Source organism: Hippoglossus hippoglossus, chromosome 22 (assembly GCF_009819705.1).
Source record: "Hippoglossus hippoglossus isolate fHipHip1 chromosome 22, fHipHip1.pri, whole genome shotgun sequence".
Taxonomy (NCBI): domain Eukaryota; kingdom Metazoa; phylum Chordata; class Actinopteri; order Pleuronectiformes; family Pleuronectidae; genus Hippoglossus; species Hippoglossus hippoglossus.
Window position 1 is genome coordinate 23582302 of NC_047172.1, and position 27855 is coordinate 23610156.

At 41.6% G+C, this 27855-nt stretch overlaps 9 protein-coding genes and 1 long non-coding RNA gene across 10 annotated transcripts in view; 5 read left to right on the forward strand and 5 right to left on the reverse strand.

The window, feature by feature from the left end:
* LOC117756245 (histone H2A-like) lies at nucleotides 1-12923 on the forward strand. The gene is made up of 3 exons (XM_034576668.1): nucleotides 1-400; nucleotides 8108-8112; nucleotides 12911-12923. Exons 1-3 carry the CDS (start codon nucleotides 17-19, stop codon nucleotides 12912-12914), a joined length of 393 nt encoding a protein of 130 aa, XP_034432559.1. The 5' UTR covers nucleotides 1-16; the 3' UTR covers nucleotides 12915-12923.
* LOC117756261 (histone H2B-like) lies at nucleotides 2580-4868 on the reverse strand. Its single transcript, XM_034576686.1, has 2 exons — nucleotides 4498-4868; nucleotides 2580-2607 (listed from the first exon to the last, which is right to left on the reverse strand). The coding sequence occupies exons 1-2, from the start codon at nucleotides 4866-4868 to the stop codon at nucleotides 2604-2606; spliced, it is 375 nt and encodes a 124-aa protein (XP_034432577.1). The 3' UTR covers nucleotides 2580-2603.
* Nucleotides 6114-27855, forward strand: part of LOC117756280 (histone H4) — a 26998-nt gene continuing 5256 nt past the window's right edge. The window contains exons 1-2 of the mRNA XM_034576708.1: nucleotides 6114-6125; nucleotides 19194-19207. The gene's annotated coding sequence lies outside the window, so the exon portion shown is untranslated. The remainder of the gene's footprint in view (nucleotides 6126-19193; nucleotides 19208-27855) is intronic.
* LOC117756283 (histone H4) lies at nucleotides 7449-7914 on the reverse strand. Its single transcript, XM_034576711.1, has one exon. The coding sequence runs from the start codon at nucleotides 7807-7809 to the stop codon at nucleotides 7498-7500; it is 312 nt and encodes a 103-aa protein (XP_034432602.1). The 5' UTR covers nucleotides 7810-7914; the 3' UTR covers nucleotides 7449-7497.
* On the forward strand, nucleotides 10435-11186 carry LOC117756223 (histone H1-like). Its single transcript, XM_034576641.1, has 2 exons — nucleotides 10435-10998; nucleotides 11041-11186. Exons 1-2 carry the CDS (start codon nucleotides 10435-10437, stop codon nucleotides 11128-11130), a joined length of 654 nt encoding a protein of 217 aa, XP_034432532.1. The 3' UTR covers nucleotides 11131-11186.
* Nucleotides 11605-17470, reverse strand: LOC117756323. Its single transcript, XR_004612784.1, has 3 exons — nucleotides 17460-17470; nucleotides 12053-12057; nucleotides 11605-11749 (listed from the first exon to the last, which is right to left on the reverse strand). It is a non-coding gene; the product is annotated as an uncharacterized LOC117756323 (long non-coding RNA).
* Nucleotides 16633-17019, forward strand: LOC117756273 (histone H2B-like). The gene has a single exon (XM_034576698.1). It carries the CDS (start codon nucleotides 16633-16635, stop codon nucleotides 17005-17007), a length of 375 nt encoding a protein of 124 aa, XP_034432589.1. The 3' UTR covers nucleotides 17008-17019.
* On the reverse strand, nucleotides 19218-19772 carry LOC117756242 (histone H3). Its single transcript, XM_034576664.1, has one exon. The coding sequence runs from the start codon at nucleotides 19673-19675 to the stop codon at nucleotides 19265-19267; it is 411 nt and encodes a 136-aa protein (XP_034432555.1). The 5' UTR covers nucleotides 19676-19772; the 3' UTR covers nucleotides 19218-19264.
* LOC117756252 (histone H2A-like) lies at nucleotides 19998-20419 on the forward strand. Its single transcript, XM_034576675.1, has one exon. It carries the CDS (start codon nucleotides 20015-20017, stop codon nucleotides 20399-20401), a length of 387 nt encoding a protein of 128 aa, XP_034432566.1. The 5' UTR covers nucleotides 19998-20014; the 3' UTR covers nucleotides 20402-20419.
* LOC117756276 (histone H2B-like) lies at nucleotides 25096-25521 on the reverse strand. Its single transcript, XM_034576701.1, has one exon. It carries the CDS (start codon nucleotides 25519-25521, stop codon nucleotides 25147-25149), a length of 375 nt encoding a protein of 124 aa, XP_034432592.1. The 3' UTR covers nucleotides 25096-25146.

The window sequence follows — 27855 nt, forward strand, 5'->3', positions numbered from 1 at the left end:
ACAAACTTCATCCATAATGTCTGGCAGAGGTAAAACCGGCGGAAAGGCCAGAGCGAAGGCAAAGACTCGCTCGTCCCGCGCTGGGCTCCAGTTCCCCGTCGGTCGTGTCCACAGGCTGCTGCGTAAAGGCAACTACGCACATCGCGTTGGTGCCGGCGCCCCCGTCTACCTGGCGGCTGTGCTGGAGTACCTGACCGCTGAGATCCTGGAGCTGGCTGGAAACGCCGCCCGCGACAACAAGAAGAGCCGTATCATCCCCCGCCACCTGCAGCTGGCCGTCCGCAACGACGAGGAGCTCAACAAACTCCTGGGCGGAGTGACCATCGCTCAGGGCGGCGTGCTGCCCAACATCCAGGCTGTTCTGTTGCCCAAGAAGACCGAGAAGGCCCCCAAGTCCAAGTAAAGCAAAGCTGATGGAAACCACCGACACAAAGGCTCTTTTAAGAGCCACACACTCTCCTCTGGTAGAGAGCAAATCTCCTCATGTCACCCACCAACTTGTAAAATACACAAGCATAAGTCATTTTAGGCACATTAGCATTCAATACATATTCATTGGTGTAGTTTCTGTGTCAGATGTTCCTGTCAGTGAGGAAACCAGCACTTATCTGGAAGTGTAAATATAAAGAATACACACTTCAAATTTAAATATGCCTAAACTACATGGATCCACGGCATTAAAGGGACCTGCATGTGTCTGTCAAGATGAACAGTATGAATGCAAAAACAACACATTTTAACATTTGTCTACTGAAAGAGAAAGTAGTGTGGGTACAACAGATGAAATGCATTTTTCAAACTCTTTACATTTGTCATGAAGCATAACTAGTGGAAGAAGTAATGTTATCTATTTATTACAAAGTTTATTATTTACCAAGTAATGTATTCATAAACAATAACTGATGGTATTTTTGCTTAAGCGGTAAAATCAGGTTTTAAAAGTTAGGTGCTGTGTGTCCGGTCACATGTGTGATTATAGACGTGTTTCACAGGAGACAGGTTTCGATAAAAAACATTGACCAAGTCCTCTGTTGTATTAAAGTTCCCCAGTAAACATGAGTGATCCAGCATGCACAACATCAGGACCATTGAACTGGAGCAGCTGAATGGAACTCAGCCGTCATTATTATGGTATATATTTCCCTCCTGTGAAACTTCTGCTTTTGACCCATCTGTGTGATCACAGCACACAACAGACAGAGTGAATAGACAGAGCAGTGTCCAGCCATTGACAGCGCCCGGGGAGCAGAAGTTGGGGGAGTAAGGTGCCTTGCTCAAGGGAACTTAGACATTGGGAATAGGCAGAGTCCTCTTGGACTTGAACAGATCCAGATCTGGTCCATCCTCCGGTCCAGGTATGTTTTTGTCAGTCCGTGGCCTCAAACCAGGGACCTTCCGGTCTGATGTCCGTCTTTTCTACCACTAGTCCTCCGCAGACCATCATAATACTTCACCATTTTTATAGACAAGCACACACACTGTGTGAGAAACTGTCATTGGTCAGTCAGAAAAAAAATCAGGCAGAAAAGACAAGTGAGCCAGTAAAAAGTGATATCAAGTGCTGTGTTTTATTTTAGTGTTTATTGCAATAGTGTCTACATTAACCAGCGAGTGAGTCAATAGGTCAGTGGGTCAGTCAGTCAGGGTCCAGAAGGCTGCAGTTTAAGGCCGTCGCCAAACTCCTGCAGTACGAGGGGACGTCAGTGACTAACGCACGCTGTGGTGTGCACGTAAAGGACACGTGTGTGTTCTTCATAGCAACAAATGTAGTGGCTCTGTGTGAATTTATATATGCACTAAATGGCTGTGTGTCTGTGTATATATTCATGTTGGTGTGTGTGTGTCTGTCTGTCTGTGTATTAATGTTAATGTCTGTTTGTTAATCTATTTCAATTAAGATACAAGACGGATAATTTTAGCAGCATGATGAATTCACTTTGCTTGACCGAGATAATTTAATTACAGCCACTGATCAAGTTGATGCTGCTACAGAGCTCATTTTTATGACTCAGAACAGACAAGTAGCTGCAATAAAACAGGAGCAGCTGAGCTACTGGAAAACAAAGCTTCTGACAGGACATGAAGGAGAGTTCATCTGGTAGTGGACGTTGTTCCGGTTCACATATCTGGAGAGCATCGCCATCCGTTGGCTGCCTGATGTTACTACATCGACTCCCAGAGCCGAAAATAACACAACAGTTTTTCGACCACACTAAATAATTGTCCACTACATATCACACTATATTCTCACTCATCCACAGTTCTCACACAACTGATGTCCTTCATACTTACACACCTCAGCAGTTAATTAATATGATGTATGAGTTGAGTTAAATAATTTACTTTTGATTGATAGATCTGTGTGTGACCTCCCTTTTTGTTGCCAGCCTTGAGCCAGGTGGTAACACAAGACATTGAATGTGCAGTATGGAGTTCTTACACATTAAAAACATTGCATATATAATTGAATGCATGATGTATTATGTACAATACGTTGCTTTGATTGTCAGTTATGAAAACAGGTCTGTACCTGGAGTCAGTGCTGAAGTGATGACTCTCAGTGCTCAGTCCTGTTGGACATCCACAGGTGCAGGCTGTCTGAGTCACCTAGAGGAAAACTCAACACAAATACACAGATATGTAAAGTCATACATGTGCCAGGTTAACACTTTCACAGACTTACAAAATACAAATAACAGTTTATTACTTCAGAGTTCATCAGATCATATCACTTCACTTTAGCTTAGGAACTAGGTGGTGGACATCAGCCTCATGTTCTCCATGTGACTGTCTGTTAGTAAAGTTACACTAACTATTATTTATTTCCATGTGACAGACAAATGCATTATTCTGCATGTCCACTTATTTAACACATGAATGACAGATTCAGTAAAGTCTGTTTAAGATTAACGATGTAAAAACTGAATGTAGGCGACAAGTTTAGTTTTCACTGTAACACGTTACAACACATCAACACCAATACTCTGAATAAAAAGCTTTAAGAGACGTAATGCTTCTTTAAACAGCTGATCTTAAAATGCAGATGTAACGTTAAATACTCCCGTTTCAGTTGATCACAGTAAATCGGTTTCTGCAGAATAATAATCTGTGTTTGTGGTCAAATTAACCTATTTAAATTCAACGTGACTTTACCGTACAGCCACAATAAAAAAAGTACAGCTCAACGGGTTTCAGACTGCAGCAGTAATGTTATTTATAGAACAATAATCTTACATAACATGAATACTGAAGTTACTCACATTAACATAGTCATAGGTTGGCGAGCAAAACAACTTTACATAACGTTAGACAATTTACGGGGTGGAGCTTATTCTCTAAACACACAGTCGCCTTCGGTTTAAACGATTTATCCCCAGAAACTCTAACGCTTCTCTCTGCCGCGTGGACCGGTTCATGTCGGTGTTGTGTCGGTTTAATAACTCCCAACGCTCCCGTTAGCATCGCCATTACTGCTGGTATCTTGCCTGGATGCTAGTGGAGCTAAGCTAACAAGCCAGGTAAAGAGACACCGATACTTGCTCATCACTACTAACACAATAATAAAATACTATATTTGATTTAACACAGAAACTGGAGCACAGACGTCTTTGACTTCTCCGTCAGGACAAGCAGCCGAACAACAATATTATTATTCATCCGATATGTGACTGAAAACTTCTCCACAGACTCAGGTTGTGTTCAGTGACGGGGATTAGCCTGTTAGCTCAGGTGAAGCCGAGCAGACTACAGGCTAGGAGCTGGAGTGACGAGCAAACAGTGACGTCACCTGTCCATCAAGTGATAATTGTGCACAATGTCAAACCTCTATATCATCTAAATGAGCCAGTTAGGAAAAAACTCACTCACCTCACAGTTGTCATGAAAGAAGAAATTAGTGATTGAGACTAAAACCGTTTTTGAACCAGGCTTTAAACAGGTTTAATTCTGCTCTAAAGTCTGGCTTTTTAACATGGGAGTCAATGGGAATTGACTCCTTCTTGGAGCCAGCCTCAAGTGGCCACTCAGTGAACTGCAGCTTTTTGCACTTCCGCATCGGCCTCATCGCTCAGTCCGGTTGTTGCCGCTTAGTCTGTACACAATGTGGATTTCTGAATTCAGTATTTGTGTACTTGTTTTTTTAGAAATTACTGCAACAAGAACACATTTCAATTAGTATTCACTCAGGACTAGGACCTAGACACTAAGTAGATATTCAAATGTCAGTTTTTCTAGTCTTCTGATCTGTATCTTTCCCGTTTTTCATTATTTAAAAAAAAAAAAGGACAGTTAATGCCACCAGTGTATTACAGCACTGTACAAATTCATCAGTACTTTATAACTAACATGTTGTCTTTTAAATGATTCAGAATAGACATTACTATTCATTACTACTGATGGACATGTCGTTAGAGTCAGGACAGTTTGTCTCCATAGAGAAAGTGTGTGGCTCTTAAAAGAGCCGTTGCTTTGATGTGATGTCTCCTTAGAGTCGTTTACTTGGAGCTGGTGTACTTGGTCACGGCCTTGGTGCCCTCAGACACGGCGTGTTTAGCCAGCTCCCCGGGCAGCAGCAGGCGGACGGCGGTCTGAATCTCCCTGGAGGTGATGGTGGCGCGCTTGTTGTAATGAGCCAGACGAGAGGCCTCACCGGCGATGCGCTCGAAGATGTCGCTCACGAAGCAGTTCATGATGCCCATGGCCTTGGAGGAGATCCCAGTGTCGGGGTGGACCTGCTTCAGCACCTTGTACACGTAGATGGCGTAGCTCTCCTTCCTGGACTTTCTCCTCTTCTTTCCGGCCTTACCGGGGGCCTTCGCCACCGCTTTCTTGGAGCCCTTCTTGGGCGCAGGCTTCACTGGTTCAGGCATCGTCACGATATTAGTCGATCAAATGTATGCAGACGTCAGTGGCCAGGCTGTATTTAAACACATTACATGTAAATCTATCTGTGCCGTTCCCTCTCTGTCATTGGCTGAATGTTCAGCGTAAGTGTAACAGCACGTGGGAGTGTCTCCATGTTCATGAGTCCATTATTCTGCTGCTGACAGAGGTTGAACTGTAGAGCTCAACTGGAACATTTGGGGGGTTAAGAAATGCAAGATGTCTGAAAGTATATATGTTATTATTATTTATGTTAGTATCACATTAGTATCATTTAAAATAAACTGAACTAAAGCAACCTGATAAATACACAGCTCTAAATGTTAAGGGAACACTTAATGGTCACAGTAAAACACCAAGTCAGTTCCACTTCAGGTTTATCAATCTGTCCATTTAGGAAGCACAAGTGATTGTGAATCAATTTCACCTGTTTTGGTGCAAATGAAAGTGACAACAGGTGCAATGAAGAGGCAAAAGCAAGACAACAACAGAAAGGGAACAGTTTTATATGTGGTGGTCACAGACATTTGCTCTCTCCTCATCCTTCCTGACTGATTCTTTAGTGTTCTGCCGCCCTCCCAAAGAAAAAAAGGGAAAAAGATGATCGTGATACATTTTACACATTTTCATTATAATCATCATAATTTTTTTTAATGTATTAAATTATACAAATTCTCAAAACAGTTGGTCCTGCTTGCTGCCTCTGAATATTATAGTCCAATTAGCAGCAGCGACAAGACCTGTTTAATAGAGTACAGGCCGATTTCAGCCGGTTGAAAATCGCCCACATCGCTCTGATAGACTTTCATAATAAGACGTTGTTCTACAAACTGCAGGCACTGCAATCCCAGACAACACACACACACACACACACACACACACACACACACACACACACACACACACACACACACGACTAGATAATGGGTGAATTTACATTTTTGGGTGTGCTATCCCTTTAAGGTTAGTGTAAATGTGGATATGATTGATGGAGGCAGGAGGAAAGTTTTGTATTTATGGATATGTTAGGTGGAGAGATCGAGTCTAATCAAATCAAAAAGGGAAAAAATATTTAATGCAGGTGCTTAACTGGGTTTATGTATCAATGATGACTAATGTACCTTAAGTTCATTCCTGTGTTTATGGTAATTGACAAAACAATTGTTGACAATATTTACTGTTTTGTTATATACATATGTATGTTTACACATGTAAATATTTAAATTCGCTTCCTGAGAGCAGTAGTTCTTTCACCTCAGTCTGTGGCCTTCTGGCTTCTCCTTGTTAGTTCAGTCACATGAGTGAGAAGCAGGAAGTATGAGTGGTTGATGATCAGTGTGGAGAACAGTAAAGTGCAGCTTCACTAAGTCAGTCTCCATCCTGGAGTTTCTTCACATTAAGAGATTCAACTACCCCACATTGAACCCTCACGTTACACCGTCATAGTTCAATCGATTTACAGACGTTGTTTGATTGTTGTAATCCCGAACATAGGTCACTAACATGCGGACCGCGGTCCGAGTCCGGACCCAGAAGCCGTCCCGTACGGACCCGGACCTACAGCCAAAACAGAAGGTTATGATTTAAAAACCTGACGGGGCGCAGCTTTTGTAGTCGTTACGGTAGTGGTTTAGCGGATGAGGAAACGCACAGACCAATTGCATGCGAATTAAGCCATCCCACGTGATACTACTCAGCCAATCAAGTCTGTGCATTCCAGGAGGTAAACATTGCGACTCTACAGTGCAGACAGATGAGAGAGTTAGAGGCAGGTTACACATGAAAAGACGGTAGAAAGAAAAAGAAAGATAGAGATACAGGTAGAGAAAACAAAGGGAGAGATACAGAGGGGTGAGACGGAGAAAGGGAGAGAAACGGAGGGGTGAGACGGTGAAAGGGAGAGAAACGGAGGAGTGAGACGGTGAAAGGGAGAGAAACAGACGAACAAAGTGGGGGAGTGGGATATAAGAGGGAAAGAATGTGGTTCTAAAACTGTTCAATTGTTAAGATGTGTTGAGATTTATTATCTGTAAAATTGGTTGAGACTTTTGAGTGAAGATGTGAAACAGAAAAAGGGAAAGTCAAGCTTTTGCTCGCTTTATTTTTCTGAAGTTAAGCCCTTTATTTGAACATGCACAATTTTCACATTTTATTTATTTTCTCTTATTTTGAAATGCAGCCCTACTTCTATTTAGTTAATGAGAGAACATTATACATATCTGCAATCATACAGATATGTTCAGTTCTATGTTACGTGACAATAAATAGAGTTTTTGAATCGTACTGAATTCATTTGATTTGACAGTCAGTACATGCAGATGTTGACACAACTACTAGGCTACTTAAATATATATATATATTACATTAAATAGTTAATTATAATATTCCGGACCTTTGCGTCAAGAAATTTTCTCTAACTGGACCTAACCCTAAACGTAAATTTTAGTTGAATAACCCTGCTCTAGAAGAACGAGTGATTCGATTTAGAGACGTTGTTGTATTGTTGTACTCTGGAAGAACGAGTGATTCGTGTTGAGCAGAGGATGTGAGCTCTCATTGACTCAGTGTGTGGCTCTTAAAAGAGCCGTTGTGTTGTTGAGCTGTTGTAAAGTGAGTTTATCCACCGAAGCCGTACAGAGTGCGGCCCTGTCTCTTCAGAGCATACACCACGTCCATGGCGGTCACGGTCTTCCTCTTGGCGTGCTCGGTGTAGGTGACAGCATCGCGGATCACATTCTCCAGGAAAACCTTCAACACGCCGCGGGTCTCCTCGTAGATCAGACCGGAGATACGCTTCACTCCGCCACGGCGAGCCAGGCGGCGGATGGCGGGCTTGGTAATTCCCTGGATGTTATCACGGAGAACTTTGCGGTGACGCTTTGCGCCTCCTTTACCGAGCCCTTTTCCTCCCTTTCCTCGTCCAGACATTTCTCTTCAGTAAGATGAGATCTAGTGAATAGAGTGCTTCGCGAGAACCACAGCTATTCATAGCCTGACTGAGGACCTGATAGAAGACAGAGGCGGCCGTCTTCCTCCTCTGTGGATCCTCATGGCCGCTGATAATAAAGTCTATGGTGCGCTAGCGCCTCCATAGGTTTGGATGTAGGACGGTAGATATTAAGGTCTGACAGTTTTGTGTAATAGGACTGTAGCACGTTTCCATCAAGTAGGAATAGTGCCTGTGAAAAAGGCTTAGTAAACATAAGAGTAACATTAGGACTGATTAGGGAAGTACTGAGACAATGTATGAATATTGAGCAACCTTGAGTGAAAAACAGTGGTCACACAAAGACTCAGCTCATGATTTCTCCCTGAGCCCTCCTGTTATCCTAAAATTGACATTGTTTATCCTTTAAGTCATTTTGACCACAGCAATTAAAACCCTCCAGAGAATTATTATAATAAAAATTGTAACCTAAGTGTACGTTTCAAGTATGGTTTGTTTCTTTGTTGACTACTTAAATAGCCTTTTATCTAAAACACAACTCCCCACCAAAAGTACATGTTATATTGAACTCGATGTTAAATACGTGTAAAAGAACACTGATGCGTACACTGTGGATCCAGGTCAATGAATATACATAATCATGAAAATCTTATTTTTACCCAGCTGTCCCCATTAAATTAGTAAAAGTCAAATGTGAAGCTAAAAAATGAAGTTTATTTATTTCGAGACGTTAAACATTTAATGGGGTAAAATTGACCCCAAGGACAATAGGAAGGTTAAATTACAACAAAGACATAACAATCTAAAAGTCGATAGACAAATTGACTCTTTAAATGTGGTCTTTTATAAGGAAACATGTACCGATTTGTTTTATCAGCGCTAAAAGTCATGTTGTAGTAGGTCAAAAGTGTTAGTGCAGGGTCAAGCAGTGTAAGCACTTGATGCTTGTCTGGAATTGTTTTTGATAGTGTTATGAACATGCCCATATATTATTAGTCCGGGGTGACAGTGTGACTCTGTTCATCTTTCATTTGGCATCATTGAATACTGACCAGTTTTAAAAGCACCTCATGTATGCTTGAAAGTGTTGTTGATTACAAACTGTCATTCTACTGGATTCTGTTTTACTACATTCATCTTGTTTCATTTGCAGAAATGGACCTTAGAAAAAATGGTCCTGGTTTTGTGGGGGCATCCTTAACATGGTATTTTCATCCCCCGCCACCTGTAGCTGATCATCCACAACGACGAGGAGCTCAACAAACTCCTGAGCAGAGTGACCATCTCTCAACTTTGTCTTTGCTTTCCTACCTTTGATTCATGAATTAAAAACTATGAGATTAACAACAACACTATTATTATTCTTATGCTATGAGCTTGGATGGGGGTGAGTGGAGGGGTGGGGGATGTTGTTTTTTATCGCAGTTAGCATGGAAAGTACTTTGTGTTATAGTGTTTGTATATAAAGTACTACATAAATAAAGTCTGTTTGAATGGTTAAAATTACATGTTTACACGCTACAATTTACACACAGCAATCTACACAAACACTTACAAGCACTGCACACGTGTACATTCTGGATACACAGTTTTTGTTGAAACTGTGTGTACATTCTGATCTATTGATCAATAGGTAACATATTGACAGGTTGACAGAGATTTCTCACACAAAACATGAATAATTTAATGTATGAGTCAGATAGTTTTTGGGAAACCTCTGTCATGTTTTAATGATTATTTTACAATATATAAAAAACATGTATCCTAGTGTTAATGTGAAGAGCAAAAGTTGGTATTTACTAAATCAGACAGCAGAGAAACTGCAAATTACAGTAAAGAATAAACATTGTCTGTAAAATAAATGATGGAACCTGTTGACTTTTTGTATTAAATGAAAGAGAAATGTGCCACAATATTAATTTGATCATTGTTTGAAGTGAATATTTAGTAAAATTGACTGACATGATTGGATATGAAATGTAGCACTAATTAATTATACAATGACTCTCCAGCATCCTCAGCATGACACGTTCACGGCTCTGATAGGAAGTCTGGCTCAACTTCACCATGAGTCTCAGCCATCAGCGGTGTGTTTGCTGCCTGCACAATAACTTGACTTTATTACAAAGGGATCATCAGCAGGTGCTTGTTTTTACTCGGTCTCTCTGAACAAACATGTGGAGCAGCTGGGAAACGGGTTTTGGTGGAGCTGTGGAGCTTTTGAACTCATTTTAGGAGAGAAACGAGTGGGAAAAGCCGCTGAGCAGCGCTGCTCACCGCGGTGAACGGGTGAGGTTTGGAGGCTCCACCGACAAAATGCAGAGAGCATCAGAGCTCTTTATGACTTCAATATGAAGACAGACAAGTCCGCTACCTGCTTCCTCACTGTCAGCCTCCAGCACCGCTCACCCACTGAGTTTTCACTCGTTTATCAGTGAAGAGAAAACACAAGTGTCTCGGTGTTCACACTGCACACAGGAGCCACGGCTCGACTGAGTCTTCACGGTTCTCATGGTGTGTTCAAGTACCGCCTCCCGATCAGGACTCTTCTACAGTCCGGTCAGTCACTCCGATAGTTCCTCGTTGATCTAAACACAAAGAGAAAGATGACAGAAGTCGCTCCAGCTCAAGCTCCAGCCGCCGCCACGGCTAAAGCGGCCAAGAAGACGGCCGTGAAACCGAAGAAGGTCGGCCCCAGCGTCAGTGAGCTCATCGTGAAAGCCGTGTCCGCGTCCAAGGAGCGGAGCGGCGTGTCAGTGGCCGCCCTCAAGAAGGCTCTGGCTGGCGGAGGCTACGATGTGGAGAAGAACAATGCCCGCGTCAACAACACCATCAAGAAGCTGGTGGTCAACGAGACCCTGGTCCAGACCAAGGGAACCGGGGCCACCGGCTCGTTCAAGATGAGCAAGAAGGTGGAGACCAAGGTCCAGAAGCCGGTGAAGAAGGCCGCTCCCAAAGCGAAGAAGCCCGCCGCCAAGAAACCCGCAGTGGCTAAAAAGCCCAAGTCAGCGGCAGCCAAGAAGCCAGCAGCCGCTAAAAAGTCCCTGAAGAAGGTGACGAAACCAGCAGCGGCCAAGGAGCCCACCAAGAGCCCCAAGAAGGTGGCGGCGAAGAGCCCCAAGAAGGTGGCGGCGAAGAGCCCCAAGAAGGTGGTGAAGAGCCCCAAGAAGGTAGCGAAGAGCCCCAAGAAAGCAGTGGAGATCCCCAAGAAGGTGGTGCAAAAGGCGCCTGCTACCAAGAAAGCCCCCGCGAAGAAGGTCGCCAAACCCAAAGTGAAGAGGACAGCAGCCAAGAAGAAGTGAGATGTCCTCACTGTGAAACATGTCCATCCTGGTAAAAGGCTCTTTTAAGAGCCACACACGTCTATCCACAAAGAGCTGCTTCCTCATCAATCATCACCACTGTCAATAAATATGTAGAGACAGAGTTCTTAACTAAAGGGAGTCAAGTTATATAGAAAGATATTACATATTTATTTAAATAATGTAAAGATTTTTAAGTTATTTCATATCAAAACATCAAATATTATCAAGTAATATAAAACATCTTTAGACTGCAGGAGAAGCAGATTACTACTGACACACACACATACTATACTTCTTCTTAAACACATTTATTGTTTTACTATGTATTTATCGTAGTTTCCTCTTGTCTTCAATTGCTAAATATATAAGTGACACTTAGAAACTGTTTTTAAGTGTAAAGTAATGACGTTGTGGGTGAGCTGCTTAGAAAAAGGACGATTTCGTCTTCAAATCATATATTTATTTTGTAGTAACATCAGGCAGCCAAAAGATGGCGCTGCTCTCCAAATATGTTAACCGGAACAACGTCCACTACCAGATGAACTCTCCTACATGTCCTTTCAGAAGCTTTGTTTTCCAGTAGCTCAGCTGCTCCTGTTTTATTGCAGCTACTTGTCTGTTCTGAGTCGTGAATTCATCATGTTACAAAAAATATCAGTCTTGTTTTATAATTAAAATAGATATGTTTTTGATATTATTTCATGTTAATTGAAGTCATTGTAATGACAAATCAAGATAATAAACTTAACAGAACCGTTTGATCTGAGATACTGTGTGAAACTGTTTTTTCAAATTGGTGGTTGTGGGGTAAAAAGTAAAAAATATAAGGGGTTTATAATTCCATGTTAACATTAAGGACGTCATCACTTAACCATCTTTCTAAGGTCCATATCTTCTGCCCCTTACTCTGAATTTTTACTTGAGCTAGTTCTTAGGACAGATAAACTCATTATAATAGGTGACTTCATCATTCATTTATGTGACCAGTGACCAGTCTTAGTTCATCATTTAATTAATTAGTAGACTCAATTGGTTTTACTCAACATGTGAATAAACAGTAGTTAATAACTTTTTTTAATGTACAGCATCCTCATAACAAACAACCCTTGACACTGTCGCCCTGCTGAACAATAAGAAAGTAAACCAGAGGAGATTAGCTCCATGGTATAATTATCAAATACGTGTTTTAAAACAGACATCACAGAAGCTGGAGAGGAAGAGGCGTTCCACCAACCAAGATGATTTTCACCTGGCCTGGAAAGATAGCCTGATATATAACAAGAAAGCACTGAGAAATGACAGAGAGTCATAGTTCTACTGATCCATCTATTCCTCTAACTCTGAGGAGCAATGATTTCATGAGCTTATTTAAAAATACAATTATAACCATCAGGGAAAAATCCACCATCTTCTCCCCATAAATAACACAAATCACTGATTCTTGACACATGGGACAAAACATGTCCTGCAGTTGAAACTGCTATTGGGTTTAAAACTGAAAATATTTTCAATAGTAGATGTTATGAGGGATTAACAATAGAATGTTTTCAACATTCTTATCCCCTTCAATTTAATTGAATTATTATAATATCAAATCTATGACACTTACTGTCTTCCCACTACAGCTAAAACATCTTGTCCACAGAGAAGGGTTCAATAATTCATGTGCAATTAAATGGATACAAATATTTTTTATGATAAATGTATTGACGGGTCAGGAGGGAATCTCCAAACAGTGAAAGAGTAAAACAGCATAGGAATGGTCATATAATTGCAGATAAGAAACAGAAGTCAAGCACAAGCAATGTCAAAACATAATCTAATAATATACAAATTATAATCCATTTTCTGAGCTAACTGAGATAAAGAGGGTTTGGGGGGGTCTTTAAAATAATATTATTAAGGCGAGTGAGCTGCAATTTCAGTGACTGCAGTCATCACTTATAACTGATGTTGTGTTTCATTGTACTGTGAGACTATTTTTTTAAAATATTAGACTTTGTTTAGAAGCCCGTGTGATAATTAGCAGGCTATTAGCTTCGCCCAGGAGGTCCTGAGCTGAGTGGTATGTACACTGAAATAAATAACTTATAAGATTTACTTGATAAAATCCTCGTAACAATTTGCACCAGCATTTTTTAAGTAAAGTTTACTGCTGAAATACCAAGAACAATTCACTTGCCAGTATCAAGTAAAATTTACTTAACACTAAACCTAACATACATGAAAATATTAAATAAATGTTACTTGATTAAGTTAAAGTTATAAGTTATATTTATTTAAGCTAATTAGGTAAAACATTGCTGTACTCAAAATAAAGTAAATCTTACATTGTTTGTTATAGTACATTTTATTATATTTTTTCTATAATTATGTAAATGTTGCATGTCAGATTTGTATTTTGATAAATGTCACCACAAATCACACAACAAAAATACAATAGGATTATTTATTTTATAAAACAGTTAGTCATTTAAAAAGATGCCTTCAGTAAAACATTCCAATTGTTTTGAAAGACAAACATGTCCCCCAGGGATTGGAGCCCGTATAAACAAGTGAAATCTTTGCAGCCTTGATCATAATTGTAACAGTGGCATGAGAGGAATTCATCAACAGAACATTCATACCCCACTGATATAGACTGGTAATGGAAAAGGTTAAGTATTGCTGAATGCTGTAAACACAAATATCACTAGTATCAGGACGCTGTCATTTCACTGCAATTATATTTGCATTGATGCATCTTACAACCAGCAACATTGTTTTCTAAGTCAACCACATCCTGGATATATTTGACCACATCCAACACAGTGTTTTGTGGTGTCAAAAGTGAAGGAGGACAATGCAAGTTGGTGTGTCTGGACAGTGGAGGATCCATTTAAAGACAAGCTGGTGTATGTTAGCGGAGGATCCGATGGAGCCGACAGCGTCTTTGCAAGTAGTGATCACAGTCATTTGCAAGATGGAAACTATGTTGGGGTCTACTGTACCCGCAGCTGAGATTGCATCCTGGCAATATGTCCTTGCTTTCAGGAAGGATGGATACATCGAATAGATCCTCTCCATCAGCACCATAAACGAGCCGGGTCTTGAGGATGTGTTGAGTCGTGTCACTGCGGCTCTCCATCTGCATACAATATCCAAGAAAAAAGATGGTATAAGATTGCATCTGACAGTGGATCCTTCTCCCTGCAAGAACACGTGAACAGGCACAATTGTAAACAAACACACCTGACTCAGTTTGTCCAGCAATGGCCTCAGCTTGGTCCCCATGACACTTCCCTGGGCCTTCATCAGAGGGTTGGGGTTATCTTGGGCCTGACATGTGATACCACGACTCACTGTAGCAGCTTCCTGGTGATAGAAACATATATTTGTAATACTGATGAACTAGAACAAAAAATGACTTTGGACACGTGATTGTGCGAAGACCATGGATGTATTATATTATAATTATTATAAAATATATAATACATATATTAAAGTATATATATATATTTAAAAAATTAGGTTTGTAAAATAACGCAGAATTTGGATTAATTAATTTCAGGAAAAATAACAGATTTATCGCTCTGTGTTGCCCCATATGTCCACAGGAGCTTTATAAACATGGTAGATGCAGATGACAAAACGTTGCTCGGTCCAGTGAATGAACAAGAGTTAATATTTAAAAACCCAGATGGAGCAGTTGATAGGATCACCGTTCTGTGCACTGTCTGCAGTGAGGACTGTTACCTTCAGAGAACTTCACCTGTGTCTGTCCACCCTGACCGAGGCGACACCGCCTCCCCCACTCACTCACTCTGCTAACCGTTAGCCTGCCCTGCACACTGGCCAAAACACGACAAGCAGACAGACAGACAGACAGAGAGACAGCACGGACGGACAGACAGACAGATAGACCGACAGGCGGACAAACGAACAGACAGACAAACGGACAGATCGACAGGACAAACGGACAGACAGACGAGCAGACAGATAGACTGACAGACAGATAGACGGGACAAACAAACAGACAGACAGACAGACAGTGTACCACAGCCTATATGTTACACCTTGTCATTTATGTTAGTGCCTGTTTGTTTAGGCAAATGTTAAGTTTCGATATAGCCTGCCATAATACTATATCATGTGCCTGCACAGAGTCACGGCAGAGTCACGGCATCAAGCGATGAGAAGAGGAAGTGGAACATTCTGACACTGACTTCGAGGTGTTTGTTAGTGAGGTGAAGAGCGATTTTATGGGACAGCAGTGATGTCAAGAATAATGAAAATACACTGCGTTCACGGCAACGCTCCACACATCTCACTGTGTTGCTCTGAGCGAGTGAGCGGGGCCCCGGGGCCTGTGTGTGTGTGTGTGCTGTCTGGGATTGCAGTGCCTGCAGTTTGAAAAACAATGTCTTAGTATGAAAGTCTATCAGAGCGATGTGGGCGATTTTCATCCGAACTCTATTAAACAGGTCTTGTCGCTGCGGCTAATTGGACTATAATATTCAGAGGCAGCAAGCAGGACAAACTGTCTTGAACATTTGTATAATTTAATACATTTAAAATAATGACGATTATAATGAAAATGTGCAAAATTTATCACTATCATCTTTTTCCCATTTTTTCTTTGGGAGGGCGGCGCCCTATTGGCCAGCTGCACCTGTTTATGTTCCTCACACAAAGGAGCAGATACCGGTCCTGCTGATGGGTTGATGCTCTTCTACGGCCCTGTCCAGCTCATGTAACGCCCAGTCCCCTTCTATCTCCTCCACGCTCTTGAGACTGTGCTGGGAGACACAACAAACCTTCTTGCTCCTGCACGTTTGGATGTTCCATCCTGGAGGAGCGAGACTACCTCTGCTACCTGATTGGACTGCAGGGACCGCCTCATGCTACAGGTAGTGACAAGGACACTAGCAGAACACAAAACTAGAGAAGAATCAGTCAGGAAGGATGAGGAGAGAGCAAATGTCTGTGGCCACCACATATAAAACTGTTCCCTTTCTGTTGTTGTCTTGCTTTTGCCTCTTCATTGCACCTGTTGTCACTTTCATTTGCACCAAAACAGGTGAAATTGATTCACAATCACTTGTGCTTCCTAAATGGACAGATTGATAAACCTGAAGTGGAACTGACTTGGTGTTTTACTGTGACCATTAAGTGTTCCCTTAACATTTAGAGCTGTGTATTTATCAGGTTGCTTTAGTTCAGATTGTTTTAAATGATACTAATGTGATACTAACATAAATAATAATAACATATATACTTTCAGACATCTTGCATTTCTTAACCCCCCAAATGTTCCAGTTGAGCTCTACAGTTCAACCTCTGTCAGCAGCAGAATAATGAACTCATGAACATGGAGACACTCCCACGTGCTGTTACACTGACGCTCAACATTCAGCCAATGACAGAGAGGGAACGGCACAGATATATTTACATGTGATGTGTTTAAATACAGCCTGGCCACTCACATCTGTATTCATATGATCTAATAATATCGTGACGATGCCTGAACCAGCGAAGCCTGCGCCCAAGAAGGGCTCCAAGAAAGCGGTGGCGAAGGCCCCCGGTAAGGCCGGAAAGAAGAGGAGAAAGTCCAGGAAGGAGAGCTACGCCATCTACGTGTACAAGGTGCTGAAGCAGGTCCACCCCGACACTGGGATCTCCTCCAAGGCCATGGGCATCATGAACTGCTTCGTGAGCGACATCTTCGAGCGCATCGCCGGTGAGGCCTCTCGTCTGGCTCATTACAACAAGCGCTCCACCATCACCTCCAGGGAGATTCAGACCGCCGTCCGCCTGCTGCTGCCCGGGGAGCTGGCTAAACACGCCGTGTCTGAGGGCACCAAGGCCGTGACCAAGTACACCAGCTCCAAGTAAACGACTCTAAGGAGACATCACATCAAAGCAACGGCTCTTTTAAGAGCCACACACTTTCTCTATGGAGACAAACTGTCCTGACTCTAACGACATGTCCATCAACATTAAAACATCCACTTTAAACTAATACTGCAACTGTGGTTAATTAGATCATGGTTGAATTTAATAATTAAGGTTCATATTGAAGTAGTTTTCTTGTCCCGTGTCCACAGGGACAATATATTACAAATATTATAATGACGGATGTATTTTTCATAGTGCTTTAATACAGTGGTGGTTTGAGGCTGCTAATGGTTATCCATTTATGATCTTTTTAGTACACAACATACTCATATATTAATAGTCCACATTAGCTCCAAAACATCCATTCAGAGCAGCGCACCTAAACACAACAAACCAGTGTGCCCATGGCCCTGACACAAGGTATCCAATTTACTTGTTAAAAATTATACTCTTAAAAATTACAGCCTTTTTCAGATGTGGTTTTATCTTCAGATACAAGTTTGTTAACACGCCTACACAGGGTCATTGTTGGAAAAATCAGAATAGGGTTTGAGAGGTTTACATACAAAGGAGAGTGATTATGATTTGAAACAAACTCTTAAATCTGAAAAACTCAATTGCTATTAATTTACACTTGAGCACTGGGTGGAAATGACAATATGTGGATTGTTTTTCACCATTTGAAAAACAATCGTCAGGTGGGTATTACTTACATTTACTTTCAATGAAGATCTATTGATATTTGCAGAAAACATTTATTTCACAAGAAAACTTCTTGGAACTTTCTTAGAAAACACATGGAGTTCATGTAGCAGCCATTTTCTGTTCAGCTTGATGATAAACTACTTCAGGAGAATTAAATGGTATAAACATTCTCAACCATTTCCTCAGATACATTTGACATATAGTGGTTGTGACACAGGAAATATTAATAAGTTTTAAATACTCTAAAACTAGTAAACTTATTTGACCCTGTCTGCCATGGATGCACTCTGCATAGGTGGAATATGAGAATGGATCCTTCAAAGTGACTGCTGTCGCTAATATTGGGTCATATTAATGATTGTCTAACGGTGTTGACAAAAAACTGGGGAACAACTTTGAAACCTTACGAGATGTGCAGGTGTCACTAAAGATCAATTTTGCTCTGATAGGTTATATTCAGTTTTTCTTATGTGGAAATAAGCTTGTCTTAATCATACAAAATAGTAGTATCCATTTTATTGCACATAAATTATTGAAGCTTTTCTGTGGACATGTTTTAGATGTGGACTGTGATAGATTTGATATTATAATAACTCAATTCAATTGAAGGGGATAAGAATGTTGAAAACATTCTATTGTTAATCCCTCATAACATCTACAATTGAAAAATATTTGCTTTTTTTAACCGAATAGCAGTTTCTACTGCAGGACGTGTTGTCCCATGTGTCAAGAATCTGTGATTTGTGTTATTCATGAGGAGAAGGTGGTGATTTTTTTAACCCTGATGGTTATAATTGTATTTGTAAAGAAGCTCATTAAATCATTGCTCCTCAGAGTCAGAGGAATAGATAGATGAGTAGAACTATGACTGTCATTTCTCAGTGCTTTCTTGTTATATATCAGGCTATCTTTCCAGGCCAGGTGAAAATCACCTTGGTTGGTGGAACACCACTTCCTCTCCAGCTTCTGTGATGTCTGTTTTAAAACACGTATTTGATACTGGTGTACTTCTTATTGTTCAGTGGGGCGACAGTGTCAAGGGTTGTTTTTAATGAGGCTGCTGTACATTTAATAAAGTCATCAACTAGTGTGGGAGTGAAGTTTTGATGCAATTAAAACATGGTTGGACAGAAGAGGGTTTTGGGAAATATTATTACATTAGAAGGTCAAGAGTGTGATTGAGTTTATTCTCATGTTGAGTAAAACCAATTGAGTCTGTTAATGAATTAAATGATGACCTAAGACTGTCAAAGATAACATAAATGAACGTTTAAGTCACCTATTATGACTATCTTTCCTAAGAACTAGCTCAGATAGAAGTTCAGAGTAAGGGGCCGAAGATATGGACCTTAGAAAGATAGTTTAGTGATGAGGTCCTTAATGTTCAAATGGAATTATAAACCTCTTATATTGGTACATTAATTTGGCCATGAAACTACTAGATTCATGAGTTGTTATTTTTAATGAGAACAGCGGAGGAGTTTTGTCTTGAGTGCAGTGAAGTGGCTCTTAAAAGAGCCGTTGTTATCGTCAGTGGAGCAGCAGCAGTTTAAGCTCTCTCTCCGCGGATGCGGCGGGCCAGCTGTATGTCCTTGGGCATGATGGTAACCCTCTTGGCGTGGATGGCGCACAGGTTGGTGTCCTCAAACAGGCCGACCAGGTAAGCCTCGCTGGCCTCCTGCAGAGCCATGACAGCGGAGCTCTGGAAGCGCAGGTCGGTCTTGAAATCCTGAGCGATTTCTCTCACCAGGCGCTGGAAGGGCAGCTTGCGGATCAGCAGCTCCGTCGATTTCTGGTAGCGACGGATCTCTCTCAGAGCCACGGTACCGGGCCTGTAACGGTGAGGCTTCTTCACGCCGCCGGTGGCCGGGGCGCTCTTACGAGCAGCCTTGGTGGCCAGCTGCTTCCTGGGGGCTTTGCCTCCGGTGGATTTACGCGCAGTCTGCTTGGTTCTTGCCATTTTGTTACTTGTCTCTAAGATCGGGAGGAAATGTGAGGCAGAGACGCGACACTCTGCTTTTAAACTGCGGAGCCAGCCGTGAAATGGTGACGCTGCTTCAGATCCCCGGGTCCTGATTGGTGAGAGAGCTCAGCGCCGCCCAAAGGAGCGACCCACCGCCTGACTACTCGCTGCTTATTGGAGGAAAGTGCAGGCTGTCCTCCGCTGCTCTGCTGGAGGCTTCTATTCTGGTTGGTCTGGCATGAACCGTCCCGCTCGATCCGCGGACATATAAAGGAGGGTTCGAGCTGTTCACAGCAGTTTCTCTTGACGTGTTTTAGGAAACAAACTTCATCCATAATGTCTGGCAGAGGTAAAACCGGCGGAAAGGCCAGAGCGAAGGCAAAGACTCGCTCGTCCCGCGCTGGGCTCCAGTTCCCCGTCGGTCGTGTCCACAGGCTGCTGCGTAAAGGCAACTACGCACATCGCGTTGGTGCCGGCGCCCCCGTCTACCTGGCGGCTGTGCTGGAGTACCTGACCGCTGAGATCCTGGAGCTGGCTGGAAACGCCGCCCGCGACAACAAGAAGAGCCGTATCATCCCCCGCCACCTGCAGCTGGCCGTCCGCAACGACGAGGAGCTCAACAAACTCCTGGGCGGAGTGACCATCGCTCAGGGCGGCGTGCTGCCCAACATCCAGGCTGTTCTGTTGCCCAAGAAGACCGAGAAGGCCCCCAAGTCCAAGTAAAGCAAAGCTGCTTGAAACCACCGACACAAAGGCTCTTTTAAGAGCCACACACTCTCCTCTGGTAGAGAGCAAATCTCCTCATGTCACACACCAACTTGTCAAATACACAAGCATAAGTCATTTTAGACACATTAGCATTCAATACGTATTCATTCGTGTACTTTTTCTGTGTCAGATGTTCCTGTCAGTTAGTGAGGAAACCAGCGCTCATCTGGAAATGTTAATATAAATAATACATACTTAACATTTAAATATGCGTAAAGTACATGGATCCACGGCATTATAGGGACCTGCATGTATCTGTCAAGATGAACAGTATGAATGCAATGAAAAAGAAAGTGTGGGTACAACAGATTCAATGTATTCTTCAACCTCTTCACATTCAGCATAATGCAAATCTAGGGAAAGAGGTAATGATATTTATATATTACATATACTAACTTTATTTTTTACAAAGTAATGTATTCATGAACAATAACTCTGATGATACTTTTGCTTAAGCCGTAAAGTCAGGTTTTAAAAGTTAGGTGCTGTGTGTCCGGTCACATGTGTGATTATAGACGTGTTTCACAGGAGACACAGGTTTCGCTAAAAAATATCGACCAAGTCCTCTGTTGTATTAAAGTTCCCCAGTAAACATGACAGTGATCCAGCATGCACAACATCAGGACCATTGAACTGGAGCAGCTGAATGGAACTCAGCCACCATCATTATTATTGGATATAATCCGTGTGAACACAGCACACAGGACACAACACACAGAGTGAACAGACAGAGCAGTGTTCAGCCATGGACAGCGCCCGGGGAGCAGAAGTTGGGGGAGTAAGGTGCCTTGCTCAGGGGAACTTAGAGACTGGGAATAGGGAAAGTCCTCTCGGACTTGAACAGATCCAGATCTGGTCCATCCTCCGGTCCAGGTATGTTTTTGTCAGTCCGTGGCCTCAAACCAGGGACCTTCAGGTCTGATGTCCGTCTTTTCTACCACTAGTCCACCGCAGACCATAATAATACTTCACCATTTTTATAGACAAGCACACACACTGTGTGAGAAACTGTCATTGGTCAGTCAGAAAAAAAATCAGGCAGAAAACAAAAGTGATATCAAGTGGTGTTTTATTTTAGTGTTTATTGCAATAGTGTCTACATTAACCAGCGAGTGAGTCAATAGGTCAGTGGGTCAGTCAGTCAGGGTCAAGAAGGCTGCAGTTTAAGGCCGTCGCCAAACTCCTGCAGTACGAGGGGACGTCAGTGACTAACGCACGCTGTGGTGTGCACGTAAAGGACACGTGTGTGTTCTTCATAGCAACAAATGTAGTGGCTCTGTGTGAATTTATATATGCACTAAATGGATGTGTGTCTGTGTATATATTAATGTATGTGTGTGGATATGTCTAACATTAATACACAGACAGACACACACACACACAATGTTGGTTTGTTAATCTATTTTAATTAAGATACAAGACGGATAATTTTAGCAGCATGATGAATTTACTTTGCTTGACAAAGATATATTTGTCCTGGTTTACTTACCACTCTCTCCGTGTACTTGAGTGAAAGATGGAATGAGTAATGTCGACTACACTTCCTAAATTTGTGGTCACATTATTACTTTTTTTATAGTTATCTAGATACAGGGGGTAGCTCATCTTACCCACTGGCTCGACTTACCCAGTTGTCACCTATGTGTGTTTTTTCACAGACTTGAAGTGTAAAGCAGCTGCGCTCTGCTCCACAACATCCATTCAGAGAAACAAACTGTTGAGGTGCTGCACCGAAACACAACAAACAGCTCCTCCTGAAACAAGGTATCAAATTTAGTTGTTTAAAATTTTTTAGACTTGGTTTTATCTTTAGCTCCAAGTGTGTTAACACACCTAAGCAGGGCCATCGTCATGGTTGGAAAAACTAGTCAGAATAGGGTTAGAGAGGTTTACATACAAAGGAGAGTGATTATGATTTGAAAGAAACTCTCTTTTAGATCTGAAAAACTAAATTGCTATTGATTTTCACTTGAGCACTGGATGTTAATGACCATATGTGGACACACCCAAGCAGGGCCTTAGCCAAGTTTGGAAAAACAAATCGTCAGGTGGGGGTTACTTAGATTTGATTTCACAGAAGATCTATTGATATTTGTATGAAACAAATTAACTGAATGTTTTAATCATAAATCTGAGAAAAACGTCACCTGGAAAAACCCTCTACTCCCTGTTACTACATTTAACCTGTTGACTTTCCCTCTGTTGGTGTTGCAGTGTCTGATGACAGTTCATCAATACTTTAGTTTAATTACAGCCACTGATCAAGTTGATGCTGCTACAGAGCTCATTTTTATGACTCAGAACAGACAAGTAGCTGCAATATAACAGGAGCAGCTGAGCTACTGGAAAACAAAGCTTCTGACAGGACATGAAGGAGAGTTCATCTGGTAGTGGACGTTGTTCCGGTTCACATATCTGGAGAGCATCGCCATCCGTTGGCTGCTTGATGTTACTACATCATCTCCCAGAGCCGAAAATAACATAATAGTTTTTCGACCACACTTAATAATTGTCCACTACATATCACACTATATTCTCACTCATCCACAGTTCTCACACAACTGATGTCCTTCATACTTACACACCTCAGCAGTTAATCAATATGATGTATGAGTTGAGTTAAATAATTTACTTTTGATTGATAGATCTGTGTGTGACCTCCCTTTTTGCTGCCAGCCTTGAGCCAGGTGGTAACACAAGACAGTGAATGTGCAGTATGGAGTTCTTACACATTAAAAACATTGCATACATAATTTAATGCATTATGTATTATGTACAATACTTTGATTTTATTGTTTGTCAGTTATGAAAACAGGTCTTTACCTGGAGTCAGTGCTGAAGTGATGACTCTGTGTTCAGTTCTGTTGGACATCCACAGGTGCAGGCTGTCTGAGTCACCTAGAGGAAAACTCAACACAAATACACAGATATGTAAAGTCATACATGTAACAGGTTAACACTTTCACAGACTTACAAGATACAAATAATAGTTTATTACTTCAGAGTTCATCAGATCATATCACTTAACTTCAGCTAAGGAACTAGGTGGTGGACATCAGCCTCAGGTTCTCTATGTGCCTGTCTGTTAGTAAAGTTACACTAACTATTATTTATTTCATGTGACAGACAAATGCATTATTCTGCATGTTCACTTATTTAACACACGAATGTTAAGATTAACGATGTAAAAACTGAATGTAGGCGACAAGTTTAGTTTTCACTGTAACACGTTACAACACATCAACACCAATACTCTGAATAAAAAGCTTTAAGAGACGTAATGCTTCTTTAAACAGCTGCTCTTAAAATGCAGATGTGACGTTAAATACTCCCGTTTCAGTCGATCACAGTAAATCGGTTTCTGGTCAAATTAAACTATTTAAATTCAATGTTACTTTAACGTAAAGCCACAATAAAAAAAAGTACAGCTCAACGGGTTTCAGACTGCAGCAGCAGCAGTAATGTTATTTATAGAACAATAATCTTCATTACATAAATACTGAAGTTACTCACATTAACATAGTCATGCCCAATAGGTTGGCGAGCAAAACAACTTTACATAACGTCAGACAACTTACGTGGTGGAGCTTATTCTCTAAACACACAGTCGCCTTCGGTTTAAAAGATTTATCCCCAGAAACTCTAACGATTCTCTCTGCCGTGTGGACCGGTTCATGTCGGTGTTGTGTCGGTTTAATAGCTCCCGTTAGCATCGCCATTACTGCTGGTATCTTGCCTGGATGCTAGTGGAGCTAAGCCAACAAGCCAGGTACAGAGACACCGATACCTGCTCATCACTACTAACACAAAAATAAAATACTATATTTGACTTAACACAGAAACTGGACCACAGACGTCTTTGACTTCTCCGTCAGGACAAGCAGCCTAACAACAATATTATTATTCATCCGATATGTGACTGAAATCTTCTCCACAGGCTCAGGTTGTGTTCAGTGACGGGGATTAGCCTGTTAGCTCAGATGAAGCCTTGCAGACTACAGGCTAGGAGCTGGAGTGACGAGCAAACGGTGACATCACCTGTCCATCAAGTGATAATTGTGCACAATGTCAAACCTCTATATCATCTAAATGAGCAAGTTAGGAAAAAAACTCACTCACCTCACAGTTGTCATGAAAGAAGAAATTAGTGATTGAGACTAAAACCTTGTTTTTTGAACCAGGCTTTAAACAGGTTTAATTCTGCTCTAAAGTCTGGCTTTTTAACATGGAGGTCAATGGGAATTGACTCCTTGGAGCCAGCCTCAAGTGGCCACTCAGTGAACTGCAGCTTTTTGCACTTCCGCATCGGCCTCATCGCTCAGTCCGGTTGTTGCCGCTTAGTCTGTACACAATGTGGATTTCTGAATTCAGTATTTGTGAACTTGTTTTTTTTAGAAATTACTGCAACAAAAACACATTTCAATTAGTATTCACTCAGGACTAGGACCTAGACACTAAGTAGATATTCAAATGTCAAAGTGATTCTAGTCTTCTGATCTGTATCTTTTCAGAATTACATTATTTAAAAGGACAGTTAATGACACCAGTTTATTACAGCAATATCTCTTAAATGTTTCAGAATAAACTATTCATTACTATTGATGGACATGTCTTTAGAGTCAGGACAGTTTGTCTACATAGAGAAAGTGTGTGGCTCTTAAAAGAGCCGTTGCTTTGATGTGATGTCTCCGCAGAGTCGTTTACTTGGAGCTGGTGTACTTGGTCACGGCCTTGGTGCCCTCAGACACGGCGTGTTTAGCCAGCTCCCCGGGCAGCAGCAGGCGGACGGCGGTCTGAATCTCCCTGGAGGTGATGGTGGAGCGCTTGTTGTAATGAGCCAGACGAGAGGCCTCACCGGCGATGCGCTCGAAGATGTCGCTCACGAAGCAGTTCATGATGCCCATGGCCTTGGAGGAGATCCCAGTGTCGGGGTGGACCTGCTTCAGCACCTTGTACACGTAGATGGCGTAGCTCTCCTTCCTGGACTTTCTCCTCTTTTTTCCGGCCTTACCGGGGGCCTTCGCCACCGCTTTCTTGGAACCCTTCTTGGGCGCAGGCTTCGCTGCTTCAGGCATCGTCACGATATTATTCAATCAAATTAATTCAGACGTCAGTGGCCAGGCTGTATTTGAACACATCACATGTAAATATTGCTGTGCCGTTCCCTCTCTATCATTGGCTGAATGTTGAGCGTCAGTGTAACAGCACGTGGGAGTGTCTCCACGTTCATGAGTCCATTATTCTGCTGCTGACAGAGGTTGAACTGTAGAGCTCAACTGGAACATTTGGGGGGTTAAGAAATGCAAGATGTCTGAAAGTATATATGTTATTATTATTGATGTTAGTATCACATTAGTATCATTTAAAACAAACTGAACTAAAGTAAGCTGATAAATACACAGCTCTAAATGTTAAGGGAACACTTAATGGTCACAGTAAAACACCAAGTCAGTTCCACTTCAGGTTTATCAATCTGTCCATTTAGGAAGCACAAGTGATTGTGAATCAATTTCACCTGTTTTGGTGCAAATGAAAGTGACAACAGGTGCAATGAAGAGGCAAAAGCAAGACAACAACAGAAAGGGAACAGTTTTATATGTGGTGGCCACAGACATTTGCTCTCTCCTCATCCTTCCTGACTGATTCTTCTCTAGTTTTGTGTTCAACTAGTGTCCTTGTCACTACCTGTAGCATGAGGCGGTCCCTGCAGCCCAATCAGGTATCAGATGTATTGGCTGTTTTACCTCACTCCACGTTTCAATAGGCCACTTAATGTCAGCCTGATGAGTGATAATCAAGTTTGACTCATGTCCAACAGATATACTTCTGGCCTTGTTGTGAAACCCCAATGTCAACACACTTCAACCGGAGGCCGGGAAAAACTTGAAAGGGTTTATTTGCACGGCTCCAGCAAACGGCTTTTAAATACATCTTATCTCGGTCCATTACCAATTTGGTCAGTCAGAAAAATAATCAGACAGAAAGAAAAGTGAGCAAGTAAAAAGTGATATCAAGTGCTGTGTTTTATTTTAGTGTTTATTGCAATAGTGTCTACATTAACCAGTGAGTGAGTCAATAGGTCAGTGGGTCAGTCAGTCAGGGTCCAGAAGGCTGCAGTTTAAGGCCGTCGCCAAACTCCTGCAGTACGAGGGGACGTCAGTGACTAACGCACGCTGTGGTGTGCACGTAAAGGACACGTGTGTGTTCTTCATAGCAACAAATGTAGTGGCTCTGTGTGAATTTATATATGCACTAAATGGCTGTGCGTCTGTGTGTATATATTAATGTATAGGTATGGATATGTCTGTGTGTGTGTCTGTCTGTCTGTGTATTCATGTTAATGTCTGTTTGTTAATCTATTTTAATTAAGACACAAGACGGATAATTTTAGCAGCATGATGAATATACTTTGCTTGACAAAGATATATTTGTTCTGGTTTACTTACCACTCTCTCCATGTGCTTGAGTGAAAGATGGAATGAGTAATGTCGACTACACTTCCTTAATTTGTGGTCACATTATTACTTTTTTTGTAGTTATCTAGATACAGGGGGTGGCTCATCTTACCCACTGGCTCGACTTATACAGTTGTTACCGACGTGTGTTTCTTCACAGACTTGAAGCTGCGCTCTGCTCCACAACATCCATTCAGAGAAACAAACTGTTGAGGTGCTGCACCTAAACACAGCAAACAGCTCTGTCCATGGTCCTGAAACAAGGTATCCAATTTAGTTGGTTAAAATTATACTCTGAAAAATTATAGCCTTTTTCAGGGTCGGTTTAATCATTAGCTCCAAGTGTGTTAACACATCTACACAGGGCCATTGTCATGGTTGGAAAAACTAGTCAGGATAGACTTACAGAAGTTTACATACAAAGGAGAGTGAGTATGATTTGTAGGAAACTCTTTTAAATCTAAAAAACTAAATTTCTATTGATTTACACTTGAGCACTGGGTGTAAATGACCATATGCCTTAGCCCATGTTGGAAAAGCAACCGTCAGGTGGGGGTTACTTCAACTTACATTCAAAGAAGATCTATTGATATTTGCAGGAAACAAATAAACTTAGTGTTTTAATCATAAATCTGAGAAAAGTGTCACTTGGAAAAACTCTCTGCTTACTTACTTTAGTTTAATGACAGCCACTGATCAAGTCTTTGCTGCTACAGAGCTCATTTTTATGACTCAGAACAGACAAGTAGCTGCAATAAAACAGGAGAAGCTGAGCTACTGGAAAACAAAGCTTCTGACAGGACATGTAGGAGAGTTCAACTGGTAGTGGACGTTGTTCCGGTTCACATAGTTGGAGAGCAGCGCCATCTGTTGGCTGCCTGACAAAATAAATATATGATTTGAAGACGAAACCGTCCTTATCTAAGCAGCTCACCCACATCGTCATTACTTTAC